Genomic DNA, 23,217 nt, shown 5'->3' with positions numbered 1-23,217 from the left:
AAATTTAAATACAAAAATACAACTCAAAATACATGTTTTTTCCACACATAAAATTCGTATTTTAGTAATAAACTCTCGATTCAGGGTTCAGAAAATAAAGTAGGTATACTTCTAATTCTCCCTAGCAGCTTTTTTGGGGAAAGAAACCCTAAGTATTTTCTGTTATTTGCAGCTCCTTTAACAGCAAACGACAATTAAATATGTGAACAAGGTTGTCAGAGTAACACTTGTCATTTACACCGCTTAGGACAGACATTCAAGACTTCCAGAAACACTAATTAAAATTAACAAAAGCTTCTTATCGGAACTTGTCAGAGAGGTATATTTTGTCAGACACTGGAAAACCACAAAGTTCAAGAGTTTTCGCTCTAAGATTTAAATCCAAACCACCTACCAGTAGGCACTAGCGAACTAAGCCCGGACGCTCAGCAACCAACTCATTAAGGTAAGGGATCCCATCCTTTCCGTATAACACAAAATTAAGAAAAAGACATCGTGGAGAACACGGAGTGAATTTTCTGTCAGAAATCAGAAGATATACGAGCAGGAAAAAAGTCTCTCCTCACACACAGCGGAGAACGGTGCAAGCTACTACCAATTGCTTGAGAAGCCCTAAGGATTTATCGGTTCACCAACCTTTTCTTTAACTCAATGTGGATGAAGGCACTCAAAAGGAGAAGAACGTTATGTGGTATTACCTACCTCGGGCCCCAAAGAACCCTGAAGACCCTCAAACAGGACACAGGTGGGCCTTTCTCACCTGGGCCCCGCCGAAGTCGACCGTCCTTACGTAGAGCGCACTTTTCAGCAATACGCCTTCCCATTGGTTGGCTCGGGAGGGACGTCTCAGTCCTATTGGTTACGAGAGCCGCGGTTGGGGCGAGGAGGCGGGAGTTTGGGACTGGTTCTGACAGGCCGGGGGTTTGCGTTCCCAGAGTTCCTATTGGGTTAACACTGCAGGCTCTAAGATGGCGGCAGTGGCAACCTGCGGCAGTGGTGCGGGGACTACTGGGTCTGCAGTGGCGACAGCCAGCAAGAGCAATGTCACCAGTTTCCAGCGGAGGGGTCCTAGAGCCAGCGGGACCAACGACAGCGGCCCTCGACTGGTGTCCATTGCGGGCACGCGACCGTCGGTGCGGAATGGACAGCTGCTGGTATCAACCGGGCTCCCAGCCCTGGACCAACTCTTAGGTCGGTTCAGAGCGGAGATCTGGGCTCAACCGAGGGGAAACTTAGGGAGGGGACCTGTCGGGGAAGCCACTTTGACCCCACATCTCTCTCTGACCTCTAAACCTTCGGAGGAGGAGACAATAGCCTAGTCTGATTGAGGTGGAGGAGAATACGGGTTGTGTGGAGACTTCTGAGTGCTGTTAACTAAACATGTTTTAGTGCCCCCGCTCTCTATTTCGTTCCCTGCCCTCCAACCCCTTTTCAGATTACGGCGGAATTCGTACATGCTTTTTACCCTGAAATGCTTTCTCGTCAAGGGAAGACATTAATTTATGGAGATGAGCTTTCATTCAGGATACCTCCCTTCTGCTGTCTCCAGGCAGCTCACGGTTTAGACTAACTACAAAAGTTTGTGTAATTGTGGGAGACAGGCTTCATTAGAAGATGGTGGAAAAAAATGATTTCCCCTCTTTGACCGTCAGACTGCCTGTTCTCTGGTTATCAATCTTAAAACATTTTGGCTTTAAGAGAGCGTATATGTTAAAGGCTTATGTTGACACGTAATCCTTATAAAGTATTTAGAGCCTGTCGTTGATACTTAGTCATACTCGTGTCTGCGTTGAATCTGTGTATGTATTTTTTGTTTATTTTTTCTATATACATTTTGCTTCCCAGTATTGATTACTAGTACATTCCATTCGACATCTCTAAATTTAACTCACATTTTAACGAGGAAAGGAAGTCTAGTTCTTAGGCTTTCCTTTAAAATCTCTGGAATTTTTTATGAGAAGCCTGCTGAAGAATATGCTGGTTTCATAGCTATTATATTGAAAGGATTGACCAGATTAGGTTGGTAGGACAGATTTGCTGTGTTAATAAAGCTTCTAGATTAATTTCTATCTGAATGCTGTTTCATTAAAACCCCTCTGTGTTTACATATCATAACTTTTTTCATAGTGTATGATATGTGTCTGTTAAATCTTGTACACTTTCATAAAATATAGCTGTCATTGCTTGTTCTTATAATTCGCCTGACATTTCTTTCGGTTATTTTCCCCTCAAAATAGGCTTTTCATAGGTTTAGTGCAGAGAAAATAAGAAGACAAGCAACCTATGAGAAAGAGTATGGCTTCTTGGTTCTGTCATTTCATTTCCCAGTTATTTTTACATAGGTTTAAGTATTTTTCACTTAATTGTTTCAAGTATATTTTTCTCCTGAGTTGCATGGTACTGTAAACAGAAGTGATTCAAAATATCTAGTTAGCAAATATTTAGTTCACCGTTTTTCCCTTGTGAGCCTCAGTTGATAGCCTCTTACATTTGAACTTTAAGTTTGGAAACTATTTGTAGGCCTTACATATTTTTTAATTCAATGGGATATGTAACTTTCGTTTACTTGGTACTAAAACTTTCCAGAGGAAAAGGTTATGTTTTTATTATAATGTCTTCAGTTCCTCATTAGAATAACAAAATGTTCCTAGCATACTTCCTGGCACTTAGTAGGTTCTCAATAAGTTGTTGATTACAAGAAAAATAATGTGTAGGAAAAAACTGAGACAAGAAATTATGAAACATGTAGGATGGAGTTTCATGTTTGAGCTCTAAAACAAATTAAGTGATATGAACAGTCTCACAAAACCAGTGACCATGTGGACTGATCTTTAGGCTTCAAATTTAGTGCTCTGTGCACTAGGCTACAGTTGTCTGAAATTTTTAGGAATTCTTTCCAGGGGTTTTGACCATTTATTGAACCTCGGATTAATGATTTAACTATCATCTCTTAAAGTACCCACCAAAAAGAGAACCCAAAGCACCTTCTATATGTGTTTCTTCAGAGATACAAACTTGAACAGTAACTTTTAAATTTTCCATATTTGCTTGGAATGGGATACTCTAGTAGGGTATTTAAGTGTAACAAGCTTATGCTAAAATTACTGTTCATTAAGATGATAGAAACAGTATTGGTTGTTGAATACTTTGAAATGTATTTTGCATGTATGCAGTTAATTCTCAAAGTGCACAAAAGTTGAAGAGGTTATAATATAATTGATTACATCTTGAAAAATAAATATGTCCAGAAGTATTTTAGTTTTAACCTCTTAATGACATTTTTGTATTCTGATTTTCTGTATAAGCAATTTAGACTATGTTATTACTCAAAAATGTTATTTCACTCAAGTTGTGACAAGCCTAATATGACCATATCGTGATAAAAGGTAATGATAATAGGATGTTACGGTGTTAGAATGGTAAGACTATGCTGTAATATTGTGAGTATTGCCTAAATATATTATGTGGTTACTGTGTAACAAGTAAATATTATAGCTTCCATGTAGTACAGTGGGATTTTACTACTGCCGCCATGATGTCATTGTAATTTTAAACATAGATGCAAAATATATTTGAAAGGCATCATACATGCTAATTGTTAGTCATTTGATGATACACTTATACTTAAATTACTTACTCCAAAGTGTTTTACAAATTTGAACATTTTCAATATCTGCATCTTTCAAATGACCTAATATATAATGTTTTTGTTCTGACAACCTAATTTTATTATGAGATATTGATATACATTTCCCAAGTTAGCTACGTTAAAATTTTTTAAATTTTCAGATTATCTAACCCATTTTCTCAGCCTGCCCTTCTGGGATATTTATATTGTTATTTGAGGACACTGTGAAAATAACACTTATATTTTGGAAAAGGAAAGATAGGTATTCCATCAATTGAAGAGGTACTCCATTTCACTTCCAGGGGTTTCTAAAGAAAGATTGTAACAGCTAAAGGATTCTGACAGAATTTCCCCCTGCCTCCCAACTGCATTCCCCATAAAAGGTATACTCCATCTTAGGACCATGTATCTAACCTGAGAGAATTATCCACAACTTCATCCTCCAGAAAAATGCTTAAAGGAAGGGTAACTGCAGATTTGACCTCTGTGCTGTTAAATTTTGATAGTCAGGGGAATGTCGGATAGGGATTTGAGGTAAACAATAGTCTAGGAAGAGTACTCTGAAAGAAGCTTAATGGTAGCAGCCATTTTTTAACATTGATGTCAAAAAGTAAACACTAGTGGGCTTATTTCCTTTATTATGTTAATGTGTATCATGGGATAATATACATTGAGCTTGGACTACGTATTTAACACAATCTTGGTTATGGTATTTTACCAACCAATATAATTAGCGTACATTTAAGAATAATGTATTTTTTATTGCTATGTAAAATTCTTTCATGTGACTTAATCTATAGAACTAGTCATGGTTCCTAGCTTTATTTTGATTCTCATGTTTGCCCAGCCAATAATTGTGTCATAATGAAGAATGTTTCATAACGCTTGGGGAAGAAAAAATAGACTTGTTATCAAAATAAATGCGATTTAATTTGAGGTCCAGCATTAATTAAGTAGTTAAGGCTTTTACTATGAACCAAGGAAACAATATGAACTTGTTTTTTACATTGCATTTTCCCAAAAATACTTCTTTATAATTTTAAGCAAAATTATTCCTTTATATAGAGCTCTAGAAAGGAGTGACATAAATCACTGTTATTTTTCCTGACTTTCATTTCTTTTCCCTTTTACTTTCTTTAACATTGAAGAAAGGCTTTCATATCCTACTGTATTAATTTGACCTCTTTTACCCAAAATTTATAGCTTAATCAGAGGTTTCTACTGGGGAGACTGTGGGGATTGAATGTTGTTGCTTTAAAATATTAATTGTGCTAATATAATTGTCTTACTATTGTACAAATTGAAACAACAACAAAAGCCCTTTCATTGTCTTATGATTTTAAAAATCATAAGATGGAAAGATCCTGGCATTTACAAGATCTTAAATTAATTCTAATATTATTTCTTAAGTATTAAATATCTTTTCTGGTTTTAAGAAAAAATGCCTATTTTTAAAAGATGTAAAATCTTGATGAAATTAATTCTTTAAAATATCAAGCTTGCTGAGTATCTTTAACCTTTCAAACCTTTATTTTGATTCTCATGTGTGCCCAGCCAATAATTGTGTCATAATTATTGAAGAGTAGTCACGATTCTTTAACCTTTCAACGTCTTATATTCTTTTGTGTACATGAAGTACTCTACTTTTATTTTTAGTAAGCTGTAAGTAAGTGTACATCTTAAAGACATCTAGAAGTAAAACCAAGAGTTTATTTGCTGGCCGCGTGTGGTAGCTCACACCTATAATCCCAGCACTTGGGGAAGCCAAGATGGGTGGATCGCTTGAACCTGGGAGTTTGAGACAAACCTGGGCAACATAGAGAGATCCTGGCTCTTCAGAAAATACAAAAATTACCCAAGCTTGGTGGTGCACACCTCTAGTCCCAGCTACTCAGGAGGCTAATGGGGGAGAATCCCTGAGCCTGGGGAGTTCAAGGCTGCAGTGAGCAGTGATCACACCACTGTACTCCAGCCTGGGTGGCAGTGAGACCCCGTCTCAAAAAAAGAAGAGTTTATTTTGCTTAGTGGCTTAGAAAGTGTGTTGGTAATTTTTCTAAGTTAGGATGAAAGGGGAGAGGAAGTAGTAAACAAGGCCATTTTAGTACTTTTTTGTTTGTTTTCATTACAAAAATAAGATGATTGCTTCCTTACTCTATTACTTATCTGTAATACGTTGTAGTGGACTATTGGGAAAAGATATTTCAATTTTAATTGGGAACTATTAGTGTGAAGTCTGTGTTGCTTTTGGAATTAGATAAAATTACTAATGGATTACTTTAAATTTACTTTAAATTTAAAAGTAAATTAAAAGCCAACTTTCAAAGAATATGTCAGGATACTCTGTTGTTGGTTGGTTGTTTTAGCTTTTTATTTATTTATTGTTTGGTGGGAGCACGGCTACAAACATTCACACTTTTAAGTTAAAATACAGCTAGACCTTCCATTTATCAAGTAAGAGACATCAAAATACCTTATACAAAGGTATCTTGTGGAAATGTTTTGAGATCATGTCTCACTAAACTCAAGTTTAGAATAATAGAGAAATTTTGCTGCTGTATAAATTTTGCATGTGTGTATATATGTATAGGTCAAAATTATTTCTCTTAAAGCACATAGAATAAAAGTTTGATTTTTAAAAGCTTTAAATTAGTTAATAAGTTTAAGTTAGTTAATGTTACATCTTACTTCACACAACTATCCTTCACAATGACCAAACTTTACCAGAGCAAATCTAAATGTGAATCTAGTGAATTTACATGATAGAGCCTTCTTACCTTTTTGTAAAATAAGTTTGAGAAGATATTTGGTTGATAAAAATGTTTTTAATCTGTCCCCATTATGTCTTAATGTTCAGATTTTCTAAACATTAGAATTTTAATACACATAAGACTTTTTAGTCTATGTGGTTGCTCATGCCTGTAATCTCAACACTTTGTGAGGCCAAGGCTGGAGACTAGTTTGTGCCCAGGAGTTCAAAACCAGCCTGAGCAATATAATGAAACCCTGTCTCTACAGAGAATGAAGGAATTAAAAAAGAAAAAGAATTAGCTAGTCATGGTTACATGTTCCTATAATCCCAGCTATTTCAGAGGCTGAGATGGGAGGACCGCTTGAGCCTGGGAGGTTGAAGCTGCAGTGAACCATGATCGCACCACTGCACTCCAGTCTGAGCAACACGACGACACCCTGTCCCCCCACCCACCACAAAAAAAGAGGAATTGCCAAAATGGTAAAGGTAGCCCTTTCTGAGTACCTTTCTGGGCCAGACACCTCTATTTGGTAATCACTTCGTTTAATTGGAAAACTTTTACATGATCTGTTCTCATTGTCCCATAGTGAATGTGAAAAAAATATTTGCTTCTCTGTGTGTCCCAGTGGAGGCCTTATATAAATTCCTTATTTGGGGAGACGTAAATGTAACTCGGGAGATTAGATAAGAAAACTAAATCCTCCCTATGGGAAATAGGTTAAAATAAGAAACTTTTTAATAGTGCCTGCTGTAGCTTAGACACCATAATGTCTCTTGTATGCTTACATCAATTCATCTCCTTATATGTACACAAGAAGGCTATTGGGTAATTAAATGTTTATTTTTGCATTTAAGGGAAAGTAGGAAAGTAAGGAAGTGTGATCTAAGATGTTCAAATGGATAAAAACATTAGTGTAGCACTATAAAATTAAACATTTAGTCTAATCTTATCCCAAAGCAAACCCTTTGTTCTGATCCATTTGTTTGTTTGAGACTGGGCCTCACCTTGTTTCCCCAGGCTGGAGTGCAGTGGCGCGAACACTGCTCACTGCAGCCATGACTTCCCATGCTCAATTGATCCTCCTGCCACAGCCCCCCAAGTAGCTGGGACTACAGGTGCCAGCAGGCCTTGCTAATTTTTGTATTTTTTGTAGAGATGGAGTTTTGCCGTGTTGTCCAGGCTTGTCTCAAACTCTTGAGCTAAAGTGATCTGCTCACCTTGTCCTCCCAAAGTGCTGGGATTATAGCCATGAGCCACCGCACCGAGACCTGATCCTTTTTGATGGCTATCATGATATATATATCAGCTTATGTTTATCTTTTCATCTGAAAATTAAAGTTATCCTATGTAGTCTGATATGACTTCAAATGCTATAATGAAGGAACTTGTCTAAATGTAAACTTACGAAGTCTTGTAAATATATAAACTTAAACATTGAAACATTTAAATATACTAGGTTTTTTCATTATTTCCTTCCTTAAGAGTTTGAAATGTTCTACATATTGTCATAAAATTGATGTTTAGCCTCACTGTAAATCGCTTAGCATACGTCTTACGTTGCATATTATTCTAGGTGCATGTATGTTACCAGATTTCAAACTGTTTAAAACGTAATAGTTATGCTTTTTTTGCAAGGCAAAAAATAAACACTATCAAAGGAACTTTTTTTTTTTTTGAGACAGAGTCTTGCTCTATGGCCCAGGCTGGAGTGCAGTGGCATGATTTCAGCTCACTGCAACCTATGCCTCCCGGGTTCAAGCGATTCTCCTGCCTCAGCCCTCCTGAGTAGCTGGGATTATAGGAGCAGGCCACCACATCTGGCTAATGGGGTTTTGCCATCTTGGCCAGGATGGTCTCGAACTCATGAGCTTATGTGATCTGCCTACCTTGGCCTCCCAAAGGGCTAGGATTTCAGGTGTGAGCCACCGTACCCAGCCTATCAAAGGAACTTTTGTTACTAAGTTTTTCTACATGACAAATGTGACTACAAAACATTTTTGTGGAAAGTTCTTTATTGGTGTTCTAAATGTTTCTTTCAGATTTGTATACAAAAACCAAACAATTAACATTGACTCCAGTTGTCCAACAACTTAGAGTATTTTTTATTTTATGGAGTCTTACTCTGTCACCCAGGCTGGAGTGCAGTGGTGCGATCTCAGCTCACTGCAACCTCCCTCTCCTGGGTTCAAGCAATTCTCCCTCCTCAGCCTCCCAAGTAGCTGGGACTACAGGCGCCCACCACCATGCCTGGCTAATTTTTTTTGTATTAAAATTTTAGTGGAGACTGGATTTCACTATATTGGCCAGGCTGGTCTCGAACTCCTGACCTCATGATCCACCCGTCTCGGCCTCCCAAAGTGCTGGGATTACAGGCTTGAGCCACCGCACCTAGCCTAACTTTGAGTATTTTTTAAATTATACTTTAAATACGTTTCTGTTCTTTGATATTCAGTTTTTAAATTTTTAAGTGAATTTGTATTTGAGACATTAATCAAAATGGTACTAGTTTTACAAATGGAGTGAAGAGCAAAGTATTAGTACTCAAATGTCTTAGTGTAGTTTTAAGTTCTTTATTATTATTTTTTTTTTTTTTTGAGACAGAGTTCCACTCTTGTTGCCCAGACTGCAGTTCAATGGTGCAATCTCGGCTCACCGCAACCTCCACCTCCCTGTTTCAAGCGATTCTCCTGCCTCAGCCTCCTGTGTAGCTGGGATTACAGGCATGCACCACCATGCCCATCTACTTTTGTATTTTTAGTAGAGACGGGGTTTCTCCATGTTGTTCAGGCTGGTCTCAAACTCCCGACTTCAGATGATCCGCCTGCCTCGGCCTCCCAAAGTACTGGGATTACAGGTGTGTGCCACTGCGCCTAGCCTTAAAATTAATTTTTAAATTGATTTTTAATGATTCACCATTTGAATTATATATTTCATGATTGTATTACCATAAATCAGATTTTTTTTTTTTTTCTGAGACAGAGTCTCACTCTATTGCCCAGGCTGGAGTGCAGTGGTGCAATCTCAACTGACAGCAACCTGACCTCCCAGGTTTAAAAAATTCTCGTGTCTCAGGTTGGGCACGGTGACTCGCGCCTGTAATCCCACCACTTTGTTAAGTCCAGGCAGGCGAATCATGAGGTTAGGAGTTCGAGACCAGCCTGGCCAACATAGTGAAACCCCGTCTCTACTAAAAATACAAAAAATTAGTTGGGTATAGTGGCAGGCGCCTGTAATCCCAGCTACTCTGGAGGCTGAGGCAGAAGAATCACTTGAACCCAGGAGGCAGAGGTTGCAGTGAGCCGAGATCGTGCCAATGCTCTCCAGCCTGGGCGACAGAGTGAGACTCTGTCTCAAAAATAAATAAATAAATAAAAAATTCCCGTTTCTCAGCCTCCTAAGTAGCTGGGATTACAGGCATGTGCCACCACATGCAGCAGATTTTTTTGTATTTTTAGTACAGACAGGGTTTCACCATGTTGTCCAGGCTGGTTTTGAACCCCTGACCTCAAGTGATCCGCCCACTTCAGCCTAGCAAAGTGCTAGGATTACAGGCCTGAGCCACTGTGCCCGGCCTAATTCAGATATTTAAAAGAACACTGGTCTAGTAATACTGAAAATGTATTTTGTGATGATGATCTTTTTTTGTTTGAAATGGCAAATACGTTCCTTTTAAATTGTAAATGTTTTTAGAGCATGTCCAGACTTTGTGTATATTATTCATAATAAAGAAGAATTAGCTTTAATTATCAATTCTTTACTCAAAGTCTTACTAAATTTGAAGATAAATATTAATGTGACATTTCTATAATCTTATCTATGCTTACTACTTCTGTAGTAAAGTTATTGTGCACATTTAAGTCTTGAGTATTGAGTTAATTTATTAACAAGTGCTAAATATAACATTATTGGAGTGCTTAACCACAGTTATGTTGAATGCTGTATAGTTCTATCATAGAAGAAAGGAGGATAGTACAGTATATTATGGAAGTAACTGTAGGCCGGGCATGGTGGCTTTCGCCTATAATCCCAGCACTTTTGGAGCCCAAGGCAGGCGGATCACATGAGGTCAGGAGTTCGAGACCAGCCTGACCAACATGGTAAAACCCCATCTCTACTAAAAATACAAAAATTAGTTGGACGTGGTGGCGGGCACCTGTAATCCCAGCTACTCAGGAGGCTGAGGCAAGAGAATCACTTGAACTCAGGATGGGGAGGTTGCAGTGAGCCGAGCAGAGATCGTGCCACTGCACCCCAGTGTGGGCGACAGATCGAGACTCCATCTCAAAAAAAAAGTAATTTTAATGTGTAGTGTGTAATTACATATAATATGTAATTATTTTATAATAGCACCTTGAGCACAGTACTGCAAAGGCAATTAAAATGTTGTTCACAACTGCAGTTTTAAAGTTACTGAAGTGCCTTTCCTTCATAAAGCCTAACTTTTATGTTAAAGATAATGGAAAAGGTAAATTAATTTTCTTCTGGTTTTGTTTCATTTCCAGGTGGAGGTTTAGCCATTGGAACAGTTCTTCTAATTGGTTAGTACAAAATACATGCTTTGCTCTCCTCTATCGCTGTTTTCTGTTGTGCATAATCATTTTATCCAATTCCCATTCCAAAATTATTTAAATCACTAACATGACAGAACTTAAGATAAATTAGAGAGGAATTGACTTAAGTTCTATTTTAAATTCTAATGTTGATCTGAAATTGAAATAAATTAGGCAAATATATCTGAACATGTAGCTCTTATAACTTAAAAATGTTTGCAGTGCATTGTGCTCCATTTTTTAAAAAAGACTAAAATTAATGTGAATTGATTTTTTTGGAGAATCTCAGTATTTAAAGTGGGATTATTACAGGGATCAGTTTGGGAAATTGAAATACTAAGTCCATCGTATATATCACATCATTTTGTCATTATCTTTTTATTGAAACACAAGTAACGATTTAGTAAATCATATTTTAGTTCATCTTTAAAGTGACAAGAGTCCTTATTTAAGTGTATAACCATAATTGCCTGCCTTCTTTTTTAGTGTATATAGGTAACAGAATCTTGGAATTGAAATAAAGCTTGTCAGTTATATAATCAAAGCAGCCATATTAATATTTAATTCATGTATCTGTAACATATCTGTTGTTCCTATTTTTGTCCTCTGATATAATACCGATTGAATTTACATAGTTTTTCACATGACACCCTTAAAATATTTGAAAATACTTATTTTTTCATCTCAAATATTCTCCAAACTAAATAGACATCATTCCTTAACCTGGTTTTATATGTTAGGGTTTTCACACACCTCACTGTTCTGATTGTTCTTTTTATGCACCTTCTAGTCTGGCATTCATTGTCTCTTGAACCATGCCCCGACCTAAATATAACATTCCAAATGTAATATGACCTGAACTCACCATACTGGGACTATAAAATAAACATGTTAATCTAGACAAAGTTATTAGTGCCAGGCACCAAAACATGACTTTATATTTATTGACCCCTAAGGTAACAAAAAAGTAAGTATTTTGGAAGAAATTGCCCCAAGTGTGAGTAAAATACAAAGTGGTGATGCTTAAAATTTGGCGTGTATATAAGAATTTGTCTAGTAAAGGAAAACGTTATATAGAACATTTTATTCCTCATCTATGCTGGATAATTGAAGAGTAATAATAGTAGTAGTGAGAGCTGCCTTTTATTTAACTCCTACTGTTGGTCATGTATTGTGCAAAATGCATTATGTGTTTTTTTGTTTTTTTGTTTTTTTTACTTAATACAACAACCTCATAAGATGCTAAATATACTTCATGTTATCTCCCTTTTATACATGAGGAAATGAGGCTCACAGGGATGGGGTAGTTTTCCCAGTATTCTGTAGTTAATCTGAGAACCAGAACTTGAATTCTGTGTGACTCCAAAACCCATTTTTTTTGTAACTGTGCTCTAAAGTTTTTCACGTTTTGTTTAATAGTGATAAACAGTAAAATAGGAATTGCATCCCTTTTTAGATTATTACAGTTTCAAGTAGTAAAGTAAAACACATTTATGGAGATTTTTTCTTTTGATGAATTTTCAAATTTCTCAACATGAAGGAATCCTTTATAAATTAATGCACAATAAGGATCAAAGTCGCAGCACTATGAAAATCCTTATTTCACATGATCGGTATTTCTCCATTCCAGTCAAAAAATTTTGTCTTTAAAATAGAAATCAATATATAGGGAGTGCTAAAAACATCTTCAGGTGTACAGTATTTGTTAGATCAGTTTATATGGTTGTAGCATATTGCTATTAAAAATGTAATATATTAATTTTCTGAAACTATACCATTTAATCATTTCGGCCGTGTGTTCTCTCTCCTCAGCCATTAATTTCCTTGTTGGCTCTTGACTGCGAAGTATCTGCCAACTTCTTACCAGTCATTTACTTTCATCAATACAATATAATCTTCTGGAAATTTACCTAGAATTTAGTGCCTGAGTATCCAGACAGTAGACAATTTTTAATAAAAGCTAAGTAAAGTATGTCTTATGAGATACTTATGTCACCCATGAGTCATTAAAGTACTATTTAAGGACTTTGAAGACAGCATTATTCCTAATACTACATGTAAGAGAAAAAAATAACCTGTGATCAAGAAATTCTAGAAATGATTATCTCAGTTACATTTTTAAGAATGTAACTTATGGTAAATAAAGAATGTCTGAAGGTGTTTATTGAGAAAATTATCTACATGTTTGGTATAAATACATAAAATATAAAAACGGTGTATAAGAAAGATTAGGTTGCTTTTTCAAAACCTCAGGCTCCGTCCCTTGAAATTATAGTGTCCTGGGTATTCCACCCAAATATTTCTATGTAAGTAATATATATGGGAGCGTTTCACACTTTGCTTTATCTACTTAATACATCTTAGACCTCAATTTATGTACATTTATATAGATGTACTACTTCATTCTTGTTAACAACTGAGTAGGATTTTATTGTATAGATGTGCCATAATTTTTTGTAGTAGTTCTCTACTGAAAAATTTAAATTAATTCCATCTTTTTCTATTATTAACAATGCTATTGTGCATAATCTTGTGTGTAACCTTTGCACACATATGTAAATATTTGTAGAAAAAACTCTAATTTATAGACTTGCATCATTGCGGCATGTTAAATTTTGTTAGCTATTATTAGATTGCTCTCCCAAAAGGTTATACTGTCATATGCTTCATCCAACAATTATATCAGTTTACCCTAATCTCACCCTTGACAACTCTTGTATATTATCAAACATTTTATTTACCAATCCAATTACATTAGATTAGCAGATGAAGTTCTCCACTTTTCTTTTTTTTTTAGAGATGAGTCTTGCTCTGTTTCCCAGGGTGGACAGCAACGGCATGATCGTAGCTCACTGCAGCCTCCAGCTCCTGGGCTTATGTAGTCCTCCCTTCTCAGCCTCCTGAGTAGCTGGGACAGCATTCACACCACCATGCCCTGCTATTTTTTTATTTTTATTAAAATAAAAAATTATTTTTAATTTTTTATTAATAACAGCCCAGGCTGTTATTAAACTTCAGGCCTCAAGCAGTCCTCCTGCCTCTGTCCCCCCAAAGTGCTGGGATTATTGGTGTGAGCCACTGCATCTGGCCCCAGTTCTCCACTTTTCCTCATTCCCAAGTCTATGTGACTTGTACAATGAATTAAATCCACTTGAAGATATGGAAGCATAGTTTCAAAATATAAAAATATGAGGATTTTAGTTTAGTGTTTAGCAGCCTAGGGTATTACTATATTGCTCATCACTGAAAGACTTTTTTAATTCCAGAAGTAAAAGAAAATTAAAACATGAAGATTATTTGCATTAATAATATTTTACTATAGATTTCCAACTTTTTAACCATTTTCTCATGAAATAGTTTATTTATTTACCAAGGCAGTTTTATGTAGAAGCGTGTACCTGTGCATGAGTGTGGGCTTTCAGAGTACTGTATTTACAGCTTCAGTAGCAATTTAACTATGGAAACTAGAGCTAATGAACACTGCCAGAAAAACCTAAAATAAGTCCACTTTAGACCTTCTGAATAAAGCAAAATAAATATATATGAACAGATGAAAGGAAATTCTCTGAGGAATAAATTGAAGAACTAAATGACTCCACTGTGTACTTCAAAAATGTAAGATGGTTGTCAATTAATAAAACAAAAAATCAAAGATAGATTTTTCTTAAAATATTTAATGCTTAAGTACTGGAATAGGCTTTGAGATGTTTTATCTATGTTTTCTGACAGTCTGTTACATGGGTAAATGTGGAACATCTTCAAAGTTTCAAAAGTTAATTGATAGCGTAAATATTTAGAGTTTACACAGTCTCTTTAAAGAATATTTGTAAAGATATTGAGCATCAAAAAGGTTTGATAGAAGTTATCACCTATTAAAATTATAGGTGACATTTATCAATGTATTATTTTTAAAATAATCTTTTACATTAATTACATAATTTTAGTTCTAGACCTGGAAGATAAATGATACACTTTTGGACCATGAAACCTATTATCGGTGTACTTTTGTATTAATTTTTTCTGTGTAACAATATTAACACAAATTTTACAGTTTATAAAAACACAGATTTATTTATGTCATAGTTTCTATAAGTCAGGAATCTAGGCACACTTCCACAGAGTCCTCAGCAAGCCTGCAATATAGGTGTCAGCCAGGGCTGAGTTCTCATCTGAAGGCTTCACAAGGGAACTATCTGCTTTCAAGCTCATGTGGTTGTTCGCAACATTCAGCTCCTTGCTGATTGGCAGCCAGAGGCTGCCTTCTCCATAGGACATCTCACAAGATGGTGTCTTATTGCTTCAAAACCAAGAAGAGAGAATGTCCCTCAGCAAAATGTTATAGGTTTTTGTAACGGAAATGACATCCCATCACCTTTGCCATAATCTCTTCGTTAGAAGCAAGTTCCACATTCTGCTGCAATCAAGAGGAAGAGATACAAAAAGGCATGAATACCAGGAGACAGGAATCATAGGGACCACCTTAGAATGTGTTCACCACACTTTTCATAATTTTAATTCATATTATTTCCTGTAATAGCAAAAACTAAGCAGTCTCAATAGTCCTCTCACAGGATATTACAGTATTTCTTGTCAGTCATCTAAAACCTTTCTGAATTTGCTGAACTATATTTTTCTTCTACATCATGCAATAAATTCTGAGCTAACCAGCCAGGGCAATATGGCAAAACCCTGTTTCTACAAAAAAATATAAATATTTACTGGGTGTGGTGGCATGTACCTGTAGTCCCAGCTACTCAGGAGGCTGAGGTGGGAGGAGTGATTGAGCAAGAGAGGTTGAAGCTGCAGTGATCATGCCACTGGACTCCAGCCTGGGTGATAGAGCAAAACCCTGTCTCAAAAAGAAAATAAAAATTCTGAGCTTTTTTCTATGCAGAAATTGGCAAACTACAGCCTGCTAGCTGGTCACCTAGTTTTGTAAATAAAATTATATTAGAATACAGCCGTGCTTATTCATGTGCACATTGTCTACAGCTTCTTTTGTGCCACAAGGACAGAATTGATTAGTTGTAACAGAAACTGTATGAATCACAAGTCCTAAAATACTTGCTTTCTGATTCCTTAAGAAAAATTTTGCTGACCGCTGTTTTGTGTTACTATATTTGATATTCTACTAAACTTGCTTGAGAGTAGTACAACTTCATTAAAGGACTGAAATAGGACAACTGGTATCAGTCCTTTAGTAGAGCCACCTGACCTTTAGTCCTGAAGAATTTAAGCTCTTACAATGTGTTCAGCACTCTTAGGCAAGATCAATCTCTGGATGTTGGTTGCATATGGAATAACTAGGAACAGTACATATATAACATGCAGATATAAGAAGTATGAAAAAGACTTAAATTGAATCAAAGTATAGGTAGAAAGAAGTGATGAAGAGAAAAAATTGCTCATATGGAAAACTGTTAATCAGTACACAGTAGAGGATATCAACAGAGCATGCTTATGTAATAACTAGGTCCTTCTAAAGTAGAGAGAGTACATATTTAGGACTAGTGAGAAGGTAAGTTTGGCCTTCTTCCCCTGGATCTCTTGCTTCAACTACCTACTTGTAGAATTCACACTGTAAGACTTAGAACCCTTATACCAGTTCCCAGAACAATAGTGTATAAAGACTAGGCTGTATACCTGTTACCCACTCCTAGGATTTTTGTTTGTTTAACTTTATGGCCAGCCAAATCTATCATGCTTCACCTCCTCATTATCTTTGGTCATTATCTAAAACCAAATTAAGACCAAATCTAATTAAGCTGTTCCAGTGGTCTTATCTTTTATGTCTATACTACTACGTATTTTTCTCTTTAAACTCAGTTTCCTATTTCCTTCTTTTCCTGACCTTTTCAGTTTGCCCTCTATAACACCTGTTTCATGTAAAATAAACTCTGATATCCTAAAATCTTATCCTTAAATATTTTGTTGAAACATTTAACATTTATTGAGGATTTACTGTGTGCTGGGCAACATGCTAAGCCGTTGACATGTATTGTATCACATAATTTCACAACAGTGAGAGATAGTGTCTTTATAGGTAATGAAATTGAAGCTTTGAGAGAAGCCAAGTAACTTGCCCAAGATCACATATATAGCAGCTGAGATTCACAATGAAATTTCTCATTTTATACTAAAACATGATAACTTATCTTAAAAAATCCCTTCTGGCGCTGTTCCACCTTCTATATCATGTCGTTGCTGCCATATATTGACTTCTTAGTTGTTTTTATTATTTATTAGAGACTATCGTGATCTCTAACGTCAAGTAAGCTTTCAACACTGGCCAGAAAACTTTTGTATAAATCTGGTCACCTCTTTTTTATTTTCAGTAATCTCAGTGGCCTTTTAAACCTTCAGACATCTAACATAGTCTTCAAAAATCTAACATAGTATACTACTGTGAAGACATCAAACAAGATGTCTTCAAACATCTAACATAGTATACTACTTTATCTTAATCCTCTGGAATCACTTACAGTTATGTCACACAGAAAAAAATAGAGTTTTATCAAATGAGAACTCACCCAAGTTCCTAAAATCAATCCTCAAAACTTACCTCTATTCACAAATGCAAAGATATACTATACCTTCTACTATTTGAGAATCATCTTTCATCTGTACTTTAAATTTCATCTCATTCTAACTTTCTGAGGACCTAGCAATATCAATTTCCCTTCTCTCCTTATCTTTAATCTCTTCCACTGTGTTAATTCTTTTCAGTGTGTACTTTATACTCAAATCTATTTTTAAGCTTTATTTAAAAACAAGGGGAACAACATATTCCCTCTTAACCCTACCCTTTCTCCACTATTGCTTTTTCTCTTCGCTTTCATAGCCAAACCTCTTGTGTAGTCTGTACTTACATATTTTGTAATATTTCAGTCATTCCTCAATCTACCTCAAATACTACCATTTCACTGAAACCACCTTAATGACTTTCTCCCTGCTAAACCTAGAAGATACTTCTCAGCCCTCTTCCTTTTTAATCTGTGTTACACTTGATGTTGTTAATCACTCCTTTCTTGAAGTACTCCCTTCCTTCCTTCTGTTGTAATGTTCTGTTCTGATTTTCCTTTTTTTTTTTTTTTTTCTTTGAGATGGAGTCTCACTCTGTTGCCCAGGCTGGAGGGCAGCTGTGCAATTTCGGCTCACTGCAAGCTCCGCCTTCCGGATTCACGCCATTCTTCTGCCTCAGCCTCCCGAGTAGCTGAGACCACAGGCGCCTGCCACCACGCCCGGCTAATTTTTTGTATTTTTAGTAGAGACGGGATTTCACCGTGTTAGCCAGGATGGTCTTGATCTCCTGACCTTGTGATCCGCCTGCCTCGGCCTCGCAAAGTGCTGAGATTTCATTCTGCTTATGTTTTTAAAGATTCCTTTGGCTTTATTTTAAATAATGGTATCCTGTTCCCTCTTCTAGTGCTACATATTCTCCTGAAAGGTCTCAGTCCCTGCCATAACTGGAATGACCAGGGAATAAAAATAATCAGTAATCTCCAGACATTGCTATATATATAGGATACATAGAGAAATGCAGAGAGCATATTTAACCCCCTATTCAACATTTCCTCCTGAATATCTTACAGACATCTCAAAATCAATGTGTTTGAAGCTTTCTCTACCTCCAAATTCTGCTCCATTCTTCAATATCTGTTTCTCTTCCTATGGACTCTGGATTATGGAATCTAACAGGTGACACATGCCAGAGACCTGAGTGATACGCTTGTCTCTCCTACATCCAGAAAACATTAAATCCTAATGACTTGTATCCTTTAAATACTGTGTTAATTTTTTCTATTCTTCAACCTTACTGCCACTACCCCACTTCAGGCCATAATCAATAACCCCCATTGAAACTAGTATAACAGGTATTTCCCTTGCTTCAGTTCAATATCATAATGTTGCCAGAATGCACTTTCTAATGTGAAAAGCTAATCATAATGTATCTTGACTTAAGACCTTTTTGTGCTCCTTGTTGATCTTAACATAAGATCTAAGCTCCTTAACTTCTGACTATAAGGCCTTTAACAATCTGCCACTGCTGATTCACTTTAGCTTTATCTCTTATCATCCTCTCACTGTCCTTCCTCATACTTTGTATTTATCATTCTGAGCTTTTAATTCCATTCTCTCTTCTCTCTAGACCTTTGCTTATGTTCTTTCTTGCTGCCTTTTATTTTCCTCTTAATTGTTTTTGAGGTCTCTACTTAGCCATCTGTTCCAGAAAGTTTTCCTTAACTGCTGCTTTCCCTTTACCTACTAGACTCAGTTTTCTGTATACTTCTGTAGTAGTCTTTATTTACCTTATCATGGTACTTATTACACATTTTTTAAATCAGGTAATCATGAAATTGCCTGATCGTGATTACTTATTTAATAGACTGAAAGCTCTGTAACCATGGGAGCCATGTAGAAGCATAATGAATGAATGAGTGACTCAAAAGCCTGGGTAAAGGCAATTAAATTATATTAGTAAGAAATAGATAGTCATGGAGTGTTTTGAGCAATTAAGAAATATTATGATGGATACACTGCAGAAATAAAGTAAAATTTGAAGTGATGGAAACTACTCATTGCCCTAATCTAAACATGAGGTAATGTTTGTTATTATACTTCTAAGACTTTTGTCATAAATTTGCTATTTCACTTTTCTACTTCTTTATTTCAGTATGTATATTGAATTTGAAATGTTTAACTGGTTATGCTTAGACTGCACTGATATGAAACACTATTTTTCTACATTTTTCCTCATTTAATAGGTACTTCTTAAGAAAGTCAATTTCTATTTCTGTGCTATGTACATGTGTAGGTGATGAAGGAGAGACAGAAAATAGGATGATTCCCAGGTTTTTATCCTGGGAAAGTTTAGAATTAGTACCATTAAGTGAGTTAGAAAAGGAAAAGAATGAGCAAATATTGAGGTGAGGTAAAGAATTCAGGTTAAACATAATAACTTTTAGGTACTAGTGAAAAACCCAAGTCATTCAACCTAATAGAAAGTTGGATTTTTCTGACATGAAATTTAGGCTAGAGAAAAAGATTTAGGAGTTTTCAACATTTTTTTTTTTTTTTTTTTTGATACGGAGTCTTGCTCTGTCACCCAGGCTGGAGTGCAGTGGCCGGATCTCAGCTCACTGCAAGCTCCGCCTCCCGGGTTTCCGCCATTCTCCTGCCTCAGCCTCCCGAGTAGCTGGGACTACAGGCGCCACCACCTCGCCCGGCTAGTTTTTTGTATTTTTTAGTAGAGACGGGGTTTCACCGTGTTAGCCAGGATGGTCTTGATCTCCTGACCTCGTGATCCGCCCGTCTCGGCCTCCCAAAGTGCTGGGATTACAGGCTTGAGCCACCGCGCCCGGCCAACATTATTTAACTGTGTTATTCAGTGTGTGTTTTAGTGTTGTCATAGACAAATGGCAGATTCCCCAGGTTATACTTGAGGATCTAGGATGGAACTTTGGGAGATCTCTTAATTCCCTGAAATTACATGAAAATTTGTGTTTGACTGTGTGTGTATATATATATTTTCTTTTTTTTTCTTGAGAAGGAGTCTTGCTGTGTTGCCCAGGCTGGAGCGCAGTGGCGTGATCTCGGCTCACTGCAACCTCCGCCTCCCAAGTTCAAGCGATTCTCCTGCCTCAGCCTCTTGAATAGCTGGGACTACAGGTGCACGCCACCACACCCTGCTAATTTTTGTATTTTTGGTAGAGACAGGGTTTCACCATTTTGGCCAGGCTGGTCTCGAACTCCTGACCTCAGATGATCCACCTGCCTCGACCACCCAAAGTGCTGGAATTACAGGTATGAGCCACCATGCCTGGCTTTGACTGTGTTTATTTTTAGAGTAGCATGTATAATGCATCAAATGTTCAGAGTTGGTTTGAGACTCAAATAAAAGACTAAGAACAACTAGAGTAAAAAGAAAACTGTTCCAAAATCTAAAGCCTATGCTTATCAGTAAGAAATAGTTAAAAGGAAAGTAAGCTCATGAAAAAAGGTTGAGAGCATAACCTCTGGAATCTGTCTAAATTCAAACCATGGCTCTGCTATTTACTAGCTATAGGACCTTAGGTAAGTGCTTACCCTCTCTGTGCCTCAGTTTCTTTATCTGTAAGGTAGGGATTAATAGCATTTATCTTAAAATGTTATTGTGAGGGCCGGGTGCGGTGGCTCATGCCTGTAATCCCCGCACTTTGGGAGACTGAGGCTAGCGGATCACCTGAGGTCAGGAGTTTGAGACCAGCCTGGCCAACATGGCGAAACCCCTTCTCTACTAAAAATACAAAAATTAGCTGGGCATTGTGGCAGGCACCTGTAATCCCAGCTACTCAGAAGGCTGAGGCAGAAGAATCGCTTGAACCCAGGAGGCGGAGGTTGCAATGAGTTGATATTGTGCCACCGCACTCCAGCCTGCATGACAGAGTGAGACTCCATCTGGAAAAAAAAAAAAAAAAAGTTATTGTGAGGATTAAATAAACCAATGCATGAGAAGTGCAGTGTCGTGTTTAGTATAGAGTTAGTGCTCAATAATATTAGCTGTTTGCTATTTTTTAACCATATGTTAAGTACCCTAGAATTGGTGAGTGTAGCCTGCAGTGAGAAAAAGAAGACAAAGTCTTAAGTTTTCACTTTCCCACAATTGGGGTGAGCCACCTCCTTGCAGGCCCAAAGAACTAGCACAGATACTTCCTCATATCTCCACTACTGTCACTGCCATAACCAGGCAATAAAGTCAAGGACTGGAGAAAGCAGGAGTACATTTATGGTAAAAAGTAAGGCAAGTGAGGGCATACACCTCCAAGGGCATCAGTCGTAGACATTGAAGTTGCTTGCAAGAAGCAGAACTTGACATTCCTGTTTCCCAGCCAATTCCTTGCTAACCTCTAGAACCTCCAAGCCCATCAAAGTGAATAGTGCAGAATGAGAGTTATTAGGAAAGCCTGCTTCATATTTGCTGAATTTTGTCAACATTGTCAAACATTAAGACTATTTCCTGTTTCTAATACAGGAAAAGGAGGGGGCCCTGATAGAATAGATTGTGTAAACAAACGCAGCTAGAAGAATAATGACAGTAATAGTATTTCCAAAGAGAGACTGAGGATGAATTACTAGCCGCCAAAACACTAGATTCTACCTCTTTGCAGGGTTCTTCAGTGACATATAGGGCCAGTATGAAGTAAGGTACCACCCACAAACTATACTTACCATCTACATGGAAACCACCATAACTTTAGAGGGTATAAGCAGCAGACTTAATACACCAGGTCAGAGTGAGGCTAGGGACCTCTCTCTACCTGTGCCAGACAGGCAGTTATAGAAACTGATCTCTGCCACTCTTTTGCTCTACTTTCCCAGTATAGGAGCTAGGACTTGAAGAAAAGACTTATAGAAAGAGGTGTTTTAGAACTTCCTTTTCTCGCTGCTGCCCCCTCCCCTTAACGCCACCCCACTAAGTATTTCAAGCCACAAGCCTTAGTGGAAAATGTTGTATTGACTGTTGACTAAGTTTTTAACTGGACAGTCAAGTTTTAATAACTGAAACTAGTGAGAATCATGGAAGTAGCTCCAGATGTCATTAAAAGATGAGAAAAGAAAGATTTGGCTTGCATAGCTGAAAGTAGTGACTAGCAAAAAGTACATAAAATCATTCCATATGTATATAACAAAAACTTGAGAGCTCTATATAAACCATTTACATACACAAAGAATGGCTAAAGAAACAGGAGCAAAGTTATAGAAACTGGGAAAGCATGGGGAGGGAGTGTACAGTAGTTTCATGAAAAAAATTGTCAATGGTAATAGTTGCCATAGATAAATAAGGTAAGGATTTGCAAATATCCAACAAATTAGACAATTATAAAATAATTGGTATTGGAGAGCAGTCTTGGTAGAGTGATGATACAGCTCATTTGGACTTTTGTATTAAGAAAAAAATGATATTCCTGTTGTTTCTATCCACTAGGCTTTGTTCCACTCTTTGGAGCCATAATGTACAAATGATATTCCTTTTCCATTTTATAGTCCAACAGATATTTGAAGACAGCTATCTTATGTCTCTTGGGTCTGTTTCTTTAAGGTAAATATTTCCATTTCTCATGTCACATACTTTCAGCTCCCTTCACCATCACTATTTTTGAAGATGCTTTAGTTTGTGTAAGTCCCCAAACTGAATATATTATCATCAGGTTGGTTGACTACTGTGGAATAGAACAGTACAAGCGTGTCTCTGAACCTAGAAATTAGACCGTTAATTCAGGCCAAAATTACATTTGCTTTTTGGCAGTTC

At 36.8% G+C, this 23,217-nt stretch overlaps 2 protein-coding genes across 7 annotated transcripts in view; one reads left to right on the top strand and one right to left on the bottom strand.

Annotated features, from left to right (window-relative positions):
* The window catches only part of IMMP1L (inner mitochondrial membrane peptidase subunit 1), a 76,906-nt gene extending 76,077 nt beyond the window's left edge, over window positions 1-829 (bottom strand). For 3 of the 5 annotated variants that reach the window (XM_030917979.1, XM_010358317.2, XM_010358319.2), the window contains exon 1: window positions 703-791. The gene's annotated coding sequence lies outside the window, so the exon portion shown is untranslated. Of the gene's footprint in view, window positions 1-702 lie in introns of all 5 variants that reach the window. The other 2 variants (XR_747416.1, XM_010358321.2) reach the window with 2 other exon arrangements.
* An 89-nt stretch (window positions 830-918) lies between these two features.
* Window positions 919-23,217, top strand: part of ELP4 (elongator acetyltransferase complex subunit 4) — a 268,639-nt gene continuing 246,340 nt past the window's right edge. Inside the window, exons 1-2 of one of the 2 annotated variants that reach the window (XM_010358326.1) lie at window positions 919-1,191; window positions 10,881-10,916. In XM_010358326.1, coding sequence (XP_010356628.1) covers window positions 969-1,191; window positions 10,881-10,916 — 259 coding nt within the window. In that variant the 5' untranslated portion in view covers window positions 919-968. The remainder of the gene's footprint in view (window positions 1,192-10,880; window positions 10,917-23,217) is intronic. The other variant, XM_010358327.2, reaches the window with a different exon arrangement.

The sequence above is a fragment of the Rhinopithecus roxellana genome, chromosome 15 (genome assembly GCF_007565055.1).
Source record: "Rhinopithecus roxellana isolate Shanxi Qingling chromosome 15, ASM756505v1, whole genome shotgun sequence".
Taxonomy (NCBI): domain Eukaryota; kingdom Metazoa; phylum Chordata; class Mammalia; order Primates; family Cercopithecidae; genus Rhinopithecus; species Rhinopithecus roxellana.
Note: the sequence above shows the minus strand (reverse complement) of the source record. Positions and strands in the feature narration are given on the sequence as shown.